Below are 10,964 nucleotides of genomic sequence, written 5' to 3'. Positions count from 1 at the left end.
TGAGTCAGAATGTAGTGTATGGCCTGGGTTGCTGATGAGCCCTGCAATTCGGAGAATAGCTGCCCTGATTGCAGTGAAACACTGGCACAGGATGAGACAAATGTCTCCTGAAAAGATGGAAATTTGAACGGCTGACAAAACAAGGTGAAGCCATGAAAAAAGGCTTCAGGAGTGAGTCATACCCTTTTCCTTTCTATGGAAAGTGAACAGGGGGTTTCCTTCAAGCAGGTTTGTTTACCATGAAGTCACCGCAGTAAAGAGGGCCACAGTGGCAATGCAGGATTTCTGCAATGCCTCCGAGCAGCACTTCTAGGGGGCAAGCATGTGTGTGAATATAACAAGTAGGTGTTTCTAGTGGATGCTCGGGCACTGTAAGTGGATTACACTTTCTCACAATCGCATACTTTCTCTCAGTCTGTTGTGCGCGCTCGCAGACACATTGTTCGTTTCCCCAAGACTGTGGCACAGGGTAGAGCGAATGTGTAAGCTGATATTGGTGTGAGCGCTACCGACCCTGAATCAGACAAAGCGTTTTCGGGACTGCTGAAATCAAGACAGGCCCTCCAGAGTGTAGCGCTCATTCAGTCGCTCTCTCCCTTCCATAGATTTTTTTTTTTTTTTTTTTTTTTGCCTTTCTGCCTCACCATTCGTCAAATATACCTCTTTTTTTTCTTCTTCCTGTGTTGACGTAAGCACTTTAGTTTGGATTGTTCACAGCATTCATTGCACATGACACCAGAGGTTTATGAATTAGCATAAAATTGAAAATCCCATATACATTTGCAAAACACAACTTGAGTGTGTGCTTTCTCAGAAAATTGGATCCTTCACTGACGTCTTTCGCCACATTTTATAAACGTGGAAAAACTTTTTGTAAAGAGAGTGAGGTTACCGGGGCTGAGATGAAGACATATTTTAGGCACTGCAGGGTGAGGTGTCCTTTTCTATGTCCTATTTTTTTTGTTTTTTTCTTTTATCATGGCCATTACTCAAGTCTGTCCAGTGCAGCCCCGCTATAGCTGGCTGGTTTTTGGTGCATCAGACACCCTCCTGCTGGGTGGGTGTCCAGCTAGACCAGATCCCACTGCCCATGTGTCTGTCAAACTAATCGTTGAGACGCAGAGACCTCTGCACCGCCGCAAGCTTATCCTCTCTTAATCAGACCAATGGGACCATTGTTATAAGTTAACAGTGAGCAGCCTCTGTACTGGGCCTCGTTGTGAGCTAACTCAATGAGAGGGAGATGAAACTTCATTGGCAAGGCTGGTGAGGTCGTGGGAAACCAGAAAGTTGCTTTTTTCGAGTTTTATTTTTAAGCTTAAAGTATTAAAATTGATAAATTTAGAAAGGAAAATCTGTTCATTTTGTTTATATAAACTATGCGATACTTGCTTAAGTGGAAACATGTGAGCGAACCCTAGTACAAGTTAGTTTGCATGGTAACTAACAAACAAAAGGATGTCAACCGTGCTGTGCTTCTCTGCACAGAAGCAATTTTGCGAAGCATTTATCACTTAATGATAATAGTTTATGATTTATGAAACAGTGATTGAACCAACTCTTGGCTAACGCTCCTTTTTATGTCTGTCTTGTCTTCCTCAGAGGTCCTACACTTTGATAGTGGAAGCCATGGACTTCAACAATGAGACCAGTGGTGAGTATTTGTCCTTGTCTGGCATCTCCATCTTGTGTTCCGCTGTCCCCCCCCCCAATGAAGGTCAGAAATGGAAGTTTATTCTTCCTGAACTCCCTGCCCTCTTCCACATGGTCCACTGGGTGTGCGTGTGTGTCTGTGCTAAGAAAGTGTGTTGACAGGTGCCTGTTAGGCGGGAGAGCTGTTCAAGGAAGCGAGGGGGAATAAGAAGAAGAAGAAGAAGTTGGGACAGGGCAGATGAGAGGGGGGTGGATGGGTGCAGACAGAGAAGTAAGTGTGGCGAGGTAGAGGAGGGGAGAACGACAGAGGGGCCACGCTGCCCCCCTATGAAAATGTTTTCATTTGGCCGATGACTGATGGCAGGTGCTGCCAACCAGGGTCGGGGTCACACTGTCTCACTGTCACTGAGGCGTGAAACACAGAGTTCATCCGGCCGCTCAGCCCAGCACCGCGATCAGCCTGCGGTGACAATGCGGGGGGCCGAGTCCTCTGAGCTATGCCGTCCCGTAGGTTAAAGTTACCTCTGGCACAGGTGGACTGCAGACCGAGATGCGAGCATGTGCAGTGGAAGACTTTTGAGTGAACAACTCGAACACTGTGGGTGTTCTTCCCATGAACGTGGGAAGAAGGCGGCAGTAATGTGCTGAATCAAAATTCTGGTTGCCAGGATTTGTTTCTGTCATTAACTGTGCTTATATTCCTGCTGGTTGGCGGTCATATTGGCGACAGCATGGTGATTCCAGCTGAGGGGGAGGGCCTTATCCCATGCTTGTTTATGCAGGTCTGTTCGAGGTCAACAAGGTTTCGGTCTTTTCTGCTGTATTTGCCGCTCCCCAGAGAGCTATTAGGGCATTGGTGTGAAAAGCCCCCTGAATGTACATAGTCAATGCTGGTTAAGCCCCTCTGAGCTCCACCGGGCTAGCTCACAGCTCTGATAGCTTCATACGTTGTCTATCCTAACTGATATTTAAACGCCAACTGATTCCTAATCAAGATTAAAAGCTTGAATTTAGTTTTATATTTATGTCAATTTGTAAGCACTATTATTTTTGATGTTTAAAAAAAAAAGATTCTATCAACTTTTGAGAAAAGCAGTCTGGTTTTACAGCTTAAAAGTTTAGATTTTCTCTATATAAAATGAATTTGATACTTGAGCATGACCTTTCTAAGCTCTATAAAGCTTGGCTGATTTATGTTTAGCTTCGAGCCAGGCAGCAGGTAGTAAGCATGTGCTACTCCTGACACTGCAGGCCAGTAGTCGGTAGAGAAATGCCACACAGCTGAGCGCTGGATTCCAGACCATTGCGAAATATTACCGGGCACTGTGATTTCAGTTCGTCCCCCAGACCCCCCTATACACACCACAGCGCAGTAAATAAATGACAGCAGGCCGTCCCCAACTGCATTGCATTGCATCACACTACACAGAGGAGCGATTCACCCAGCGGTCAGCCACCTCTGCTCATGTGAGTGCAGTAAATAACAGCTGTGACATATTTTTCATTCTCTCCCAGGTGGAAGATTTAGATATCAAGTAGCGAGTGCTTCATGTGCGAGTGAGTGAGTGGTGTTAATGCGCAGGCCTCCTTGTATGTATGTATGTATGTATGTATGTATGTATGTGTACAGTGTAGTGTCTGGAGATGGGGCGCTGAGCATGTTTACTCAGTTTGAGTATTTGCTCTGTGTGTGTGATGCTCAACATCGCCCATGGTTCCTAGGTCAGTCCTTGCCCATTTGACAGAGCCATGACCTCTTCATGTTTGACATGAAAATAAGCGTGTATCTGGGTCTATGTGTGTGTGTTTAAGTCTCTAAATATTGCACAATACAGGCTGGGCCTTTACTCCCGAGCCTAAGTATACTTGTAAGTGTGTGAAAACCAGTTGACTTTTTCGACTGCTGTTAGTACAAGAATGTATATTAAAAAAAGTAAAAAAGCCTGGAAAAAAAAGTGCTGATGGCACACTGGCAGGTTTCCCAGCAATGACTGTGGCATCGGTGTGTCCTCACGCTGTAATTTATGGCGGCTGTGGTTCGGTCCTTGCAGAGGGCAGCATCTGAGACCAGTAATATCCTCAAGCTGTAAACCTGAGAATCAGAAACCAACCAGGGAGAGTTGGAGAGGGAGCGTGAGAAAAAAAGTAGTTAAGAGTGCTCATTACAGCCAGCCTTTTCCTTTTTTCTGCATTTCCTCCTTGTACTTTTCTTCCTCTCCAGCACACATAGTTGCTTTAATTACATATAATCTGCTATCTGAGAGATCTTCTGCAATTTGTGTCCGAATTTTTTGGGGCATTTTTGGATTCCCACTGTATGATCGCGGAGAACATTGCAAGCCCCAAATGTGTAAAGTAGGATCCTGCATTCCACTTTTCTCTTCCTGGCTCAAACATTTGATGAACATAAAATTTTCAACAAGAATTTTGTAGTTTATGTTGATGGTGTCCAAATTGACATTTTAGGTGCGGATGGGAAGTTGATAGAGAAGGCCTCTCATTCCGGCATGATCAACCCCAGCCCGCATTGGCAGAAGCTGACTCACAACGGCCCCGTGGCCCAGTTTGAGTACCAGATCCGGGTCAGCTGTGATGAGCACTACTATGGCTTCGGCTGCAACAAGTTTTGTCGGCCCAGGGATGAATTCTTCGGGCATTACACATGCGACTACAATGGAAACAAGACCTGTCTGGAAGGCTGGTCCGGACCTGACTGCAACACAGGTAAGGCGTGCTGACATCACTTCAAAATGGGAAATACTGATCAAGACAGCAGCTCGAGACAGCTGGATTAGTATTTATGACTATGAATGAGTCTTCTAAAGCTAGCAGCCAGACTGTAATCTGTGATTCATGCTGATACACTGTCTGTTGCGTGGTTCACATTGAATGGAGGACTTTGTTTCTGAACTCTCAAAGCATTTTTCTCCTCCTTTTCCATTCAAATAAAGCTTTTCATTGCCTGTATGGCCAGAAATAAAGTTTTATCTCCAGGAAATCAGCCTGGGCAGTAGTCATTTTCTTATTAAATATTTTACTGTGTTATATGGCATGGCAAGCTTGATTGTTTGTCGACAGCAGTGTTTATTCTCGCAGGCAGAAATGTCATAGAGGGTAGTAATTATATAATTTATTGCTATAATTAAAATGGGCCAAAACAAATTTAGCTAAGTTTGATTCTAGTTACCAGGCAGTGATTATTTTTCTTCCCCTTGTAGCTATATGTCGACAAGGCTGCAGCACTGAACATGGATCATGTAAGGAGCCAGGAGAATGCAAGTAAGTGACTTGGGCTGCTCTGTGTGATTTATTAGTCTGTTATCAATGGTTTTATTGGATTTTACTGTGTAAAATGTCAAACATGGTTAGTTCAAGTGTCTTTACTTATTATGGAGGCTGGTGCCAGAAGCATGTGGTGTGGATCATTCAGATATGTAGGGATTGTGTCCAAGCACCAGTTCTGTCATGGCATGGATCTTTCCCTGCACATGCCTGGTGTTCTGGCCAAGAGACTATCAGTACCCGGGCTTTAGCATAGATACAGACTGAGCTGCAAATCTCTCGTGGGGCTTTGGACCGGAGCTGCCAGTCTGCAAAAACGAGCGGCTCAACTGCCAAGACTCCATGTTGGAAGTGTAGCCTATGCATTCCCTCTAATGAGGCGAGCGTTATCAGTCAAATCATGTGTAACATACGGATGAGCTTCAAAGTGTATTGTTTGTGTAGCTAATGGCTTCCTAATGCTGTTTATGCACACAGCCAGAGGAAAAGCCAGGCGCAGATGGATATCAGAGCTGGGGCATTGTGTGCAGTAACAGTTATATCTCATCCTCATCCTGGAGGAGGCCCTGTATTGCCAGAGTCTTCCCACAGCTCAGGCATTGGTTGCTTTCTTACTTGTCTGATTTGGCTGTAAATCAAGCACAGGGACGATCAGGTTTGTTCATTTTGTGCCGCAGCTTTGTTGTTTTTCCCAAGCTTTTGACATCATCAGGTTTCTTGTAAGTGCTTGTGTGGCCACGGGCAGAACAAGAGGTTGAATTGCTTTAGTCTCTGTACAGGTGTGGCTATATTTAAAGCTCTGGGTTTAAGTTGTTTTATATGCACTCTGCCAAAAAACTCTCCCAGCAAGCTCTACTGCTGTTGTAGTCAGTGAGTAGTTTCCCATCATTAAGCTGTTGCAGAGTGTTAAACAACAGTAGTACATAGCAACATTGGCTGCAGGCTAGGGCAGCCTCCTTGTCACTAACTTTGTGTCAGCACAGCCACTGCTAATGACGCTCCGTGGGATTTTCTTTCAGCTGTGGAGTTTTTAATGATACCCTCGGCTTTTATTGTTACCAACAGAGTAATAACAGTGCACCTGTGGACCAAGATTCGCACAGTAGAAAATTTGTTTGAAAAGCATTAATTGCACAGCCACGATATACAGATACTTAAAAGAGGTCTGTTTTCATGTTGAGGGTTAAAATCTGTGTGCATCAGGATTGCTACACAATGTAATGTCACATTCCCCAGTAATTTGGCTGTGTAATAACTGTAAATGATTTGGGATCCCGCTGGGGAATCCTGCTCTGCTTCTCATGGAGAGGATTAGCACACTTTTAAGAATAGCCTCTTTAATCACAGACTGAGGTTTACTTTAACCACCGCGTTTATTTTTATAGTCCGTCCGTTTCTTGAGGCTAATCAGCGCGCCGCTCCCCCAGAGGGACACTGTGTTTCCTGTCGCTAGGCTCCACAACAGCAACTGTATCGCCACCTCACCACCTTTTAAAGAGCGGACTTATCAGTCAGGCTGAATTGCTGTCTTAATTATGGAGCCCAGAAAGAAAAAGGGCAGCACTATCAGTGTAATTATGGACCCGGACATTTCAGTGGTCAGCAAGCTGTGTTTCCCTCCTCAGCCCTGGGGCCCGAGCCTGACTCCTGACTCATGGGAACCAGGATGAGCAGCAGTGTAACAGCCGAGGGGAGGGCTAAACACTCCTCTCTGCAAAGGATGTCACTACTGCCAAGCCACAGGCACAGTGTTGTTAAAGGGAGCGTCTGGCCGCATGCTAATGTTAGCTGTGCTAAAGGTCCCATTGGAACTGTAATTTAGTGTTTTGTTTTTTTCTGTTTGGTAAAATGCTAAATACTCCTCTGTTTCCCTGCCCCCAAGTATTGTTTAAAAGCTGTTGCATAAACACCCTGCTACTTAAGATTCATTTGTGGTCTTTTAAGACACAGCCTGGTTGTGAGGGCAAGAATACTGCCTCTTTGTTTGTTTCATTTGTGCAGCTCCATGCTGTTTATGCTAAAGTTTAGTTCATTAAGTTCAGATTATCGCTCGATTGCTTGTGAAGGAATTTGGAATAAACAGAAGATTAAGATATTAGCATTTTTAGATACCACAGGGATTATTTGACTGTGATTTTATTTTTCTATTTTTTTTTTTATTTTCCTGAATGTTCTGCATGTGTTGCTGTGGCATGTGTGTGTGTATTTGGGCTGATTTTTATCTTGTGTCCCACTTCTGAGGCTGATAGCATGGCTCTGTGTGTCTTGCAGGTGTCTGTATGGCTGGCAGGGCCAGTACTGTGACAAGTGCATCCCCCACCCTGGCTGTGTACATGGCACCTGTGGAGAGCCCTGGCAGTGCCTGTGTGACACCAACTGGGGCGGCCATCTTTGCGATAAAGGTTAATTCCCTTCTCTAATTTCAGTTGCAGTCGCTGTAGGAGTGGCCCGTGTTGTGTGAAAATAAACTCAAACTGTGTGAAACACTCCTTTCCCAGATCTGAACTACTGTGGCACCCATCAGCCATGCCTGAACGGAGGGACATGCATCAACACAGGACCTGACAAGTACCAGTGTACATGCGCAGAGGGCTACTCTGGTGCCAACTGTGAGAGAGGTGAGTTACTGGTGGCAAGCTTTGATTTTACAAACAAGGTTTACTTGTCATGAGTGTTTAACTAACTCTGTGACCTTCACTAGTACCCTGATGATGTCTTCAGGGTAGCTTGGTTTAAGCTTGAAACGTTCTGTTTTTACTGGAAAGCCTGCATGAACTGTTTGAAAGATGTGGGCATTAAGAAGGTGTGGAGGATCTGATAAGTCAAGTTGCATTATGGGAAATGTCAGAACCAGTCGAGTTTGACTATCTAGAGAATATCTTTGATTTTTACCGTTCCTTGTTTAATCTGTCTCTTGAATGTCCCTCAACTTTGTGAAAGTACAGTACTGAATTACTGGACTTCCCCTTTAACTGACTGAAGGAAATGATGTTCTAGCTAAATCATATTCTTAAATATTCTAACTAAATGTAGCAAAGCAGCTTCACGGTTTCCAGAACTTCCATTTTGTATTTTTATTTATTTTATTTATGAGACAATCTACATTTGGAACCTAAAACTATTATTAATTGAGATTTAATCTCATGGGGTCTCAAACTCATGCTTGCAATTATAATAAGTGGGAAGGGTCTGGGCTTGTTGAGCTAACAGACAAAAGGTCAGAGGTGCCTCAAGTTTGTAATCAGAGGAGGTGGTAACTCGGCAATAATCTGTTTCCACTCCAGTGTGAGTGGCCCCCAAGTCAGGTAATCCACCGGTTTGATCTTCAGGGGCTGGTCATCCCTCTGCTCCTCAGGCACTTGAGACAGATGGGTGTGGTGCTAAGGTTCAGCTGCTGCGAGCACTTACCATGGAGATGATGGTTTTTTCCTCATTAAATCTGAGCCTCGCGGGGTGCTGACAGCTTAACTGCAGAGATGTCAGGAAACCGTGCCCTTCGTAACAGGAGGTCCTCAGACCAGGGGATACGTCAGGCTATTGTAACACAGAGGCCCCAGGGTGCATCCTCTCCCCTCCCTCCTCCCCACGGCATACCAAGAGCCGTCCACTGATCACCTCCAACCGCCTAGTTATTCCCTGAGTGAATCATTCATTTTTGATTCATTTCGTGTTTGCTAACCCACCCTTGTTTTTGGACCACTCATCCTTAACTTTCATATAGGGAGGAAACTCCGGGCGGTCGCGTCCTCTCCGCGCGCCTGCCGCAGTCTCTCATCTTCTGCCGGCTTCGTCAGGTAGAGAATGGCGGAGAGTCAGAGGGGAAGTACGGTGCGATTGGGCAGGTCAACTTAGCTGAAAGATGATTCCGGTGGTGTGGTCTGCCAGGGCCGGGTAACTGAGAGTGAGATGTGGGGGGGATTTGGACGCGGGTTTTTTGGGGCAGGGAGGGTGATGGTGATGGTAGGGATGGAGTTGCCCCTGGGGTGTGTTTTGATTTGAGCGGGTTTTTTGGGGCAGGGAGGGTGATTGTGATGGGTAAGGGATGGAGTTGAACCCCTGGGTGTGTTTTTTTTTTTTTTTTTTTTATTAATGACAGACAGGTCCTTGGCAGAGGAGTGAGGTTTTCTGGGGATGGGAGTTAGAAACTGAAATGAATCTTTTGCATCTGATTTGTTTTCTTGTGAATAATAGGACCAGCGTAGACCACATGATGTCAGTAAAATATTTTCATGCCAGCTCACAGAAAAACATCAATCTAAATATCAGTTTATCAGCCAAAAACGGTAAAGTTGGTCCAACATGGTACATTTTGCTAATTTAATCACAACATAAGTGTCATAAATTGACAAAAGGAGTACCCAAGGGTGGAATTTTCCTCTTTTTAAAATGACTCAAAAGGGTGTGTCTGTGACCTGTTTTTAAAAATGTTCTTTCTCATTCTAGCGGAACATGCCTGTCTGTCCAATCCATGCTCTAATGGAGGGAGCTGTTCAGAAACCAGTCAAGGCTACGAATGTCAGTGTGCGCCAGGCTGGAGCGGCCCCTCCTGCACTATCAGTAAGATTGCACACAGCCAGCACCCATCAAATGTCAGTACCCTCATAGGAAAAAAAAAAAATCATGTTGAATAACCACATTTGACTTCTCCTGCTTAGATGTCGACGACTGCTCTCCAAACCCCTGCAATCACGGAGGTACCTGCCAAGATATGGTTAATGGTTACAAGTGTCACTGTCCTTCCCAGTGGACAGGGAAGACATGTCTGATTGGTGAGCAAGCCAGCCTCTTTTTCTCTTTCTACCACTTCATGCCTGTCAACTGCACATGCAAATGCCACTAACCCCTTCTTTCCCTCTCTAGATGCCAACGAATGCGATAGCAAGCCTTGTGTCAATGCCAACTCATGCCGCAACTTGATTGGTGGATACTTCTGCGAGTGCGTCCCTGGTTGGACGGGGCAAAACTGCGACATCAGTGAGTAGAAGGCTGTCAGCTGCAGCTGTGGAATGGGACACCTGTCCAGCTTCTGCCTCCTTTTATTTCTCTCTTTCTCTCTGTTCATTCAGTACAGGCTGAACCGATCTGTATTATGAAGGCATAAAGCAATAGTTGGACAAACGCAGCATTTTTCTGCAGTGTAAATAAATCTGCTGTATCATTATTAGCCCTGTGTGTGGCCAAGGTTGTGGTGATTAGAAGTGGCTCAAAACAATCCCAGGACTAGTTTCACTTGGCAGCAGATGAGATTGCTCAATACTCCGTGCTGCACTGATTCTGCAGCCACATTATCCAACTCTTGCACAGCGCTCTCTAGCTCCGGCAATGTTTTTAAAGGCCCCTAGCATGGGAAACATAAAGCACAGACTTGTTTTCAAAGACAGACTGTTTAGTCAAGCTGTTCAGAATTAATCCTCAGATTTGTTTTCCTGTGCAGATATAAACGACTGTAAGGACCAGTGCCAGAATGGGGGAACTTGCAAGGTACGTGTTGGTTCAAAAACCATCTAACTCTATCTGGTATCGCTGCTTTGTTTGCCAGCTTGTTTGTTTGTTTTATTGTGTCTTTTTGCCGAAGCCCGAGACATTTACAGCGGTTATATAAATAGCTGCTGTAAACTGTTCTCCCCAAACCGACAGTGGAATTGTTGTGGAATTCCTCTCTGAAATCAAATCTGAGGGGAGTGGGTTCAGAGGGGCTTCTAAGGGAGGGACACAGAAGTTTCTTGACCACACTAGATTGAATTACCATAAACATTATTGTGTTGAGCCCGTGCCAGGAAAATGTGTTGAAATAATTGCGGAGCTGTGATAATGTTCCTCCAAACTTGTCGCGGACCCCCCCCCTCACTCAGCCTCGCTCTTCGTTCTGTTCTCTGGTTTGACAGTTATTGTTTGGACCCCACCCTGTCAAAGCACTTAATCAAATTTGTGGCTTCATGAGGGTTAACCCTGGTCTCTCTCTCTCTCTCTCTCTCGCTCTCTCTCTCGCTCTCTCTCTCGCTCTCTCTCAGGACTTGGTAAACGGCTAT

At 45.1% G+C, this 10,964-nt stretch overlaps 1 protein-coding gene across 1 annotated transcript in view; it reads left to right on the top strand.

The window, feature by feature from the left end:
• Positions 1–10,964, top strand: part of jag1b (jagged canonical Notch ligand 1b) — a 28,402-nt gene that overhangs the window by 6,024 nt on the left and 11,414 nt on the right. Inside the window, exons 3-11 of the mRNA XM_035663458.1 lie at positions 1,603–1,654; positions 4,120–4,377; positions 4,872–4,932; positions 7,207–7,337; positions 7,434–7,553; positions 9,379–9,492; positions 9,591–9,704; positions 9,796–9,909; positions 10,370–10,416. Coding sequence (XP_035519351.1) covers positions 1,603–1,654; positions 4,120–4,377; positions 4,872–4,932; positions 7,207–7,337; positions 7,434–7,553; positions 9,379–9,492; positions 9,591–9,704; positions 9,796–9,909; positions 10,370–10,416 — 1,011 coding nt within the window. The remainder of the gene's footprint in view (positions 1–1,602; positions 1,655–4,119; positions 4,378–4,871; positions 4,933–7,206; positions 7,338–7,433; positions 7,554–9,378; positions 9,493–9,590; positions 9,705–9,795; positions 9,910–10,369; positions 10,417–10,964) is intronic.

The sequence above is a fragment of the Morone saxatilis genome, unplaced genomic scaffold (assembly GCF_004916995.1).
Source record: "Morone saxatilis isolate NCDOM2014 unplaced genomic scaffold, NCSU_SB_2.0 Contig19, whole genome shotgun sequence".
NCBI lineage: Eukaryota > Metazoa > Chordata > Actinopteri > Moronidae > Morone > Morone saxatilis.
This window is presented reverse-complemented; position numbering and strand designations above follow the sequence as displayed.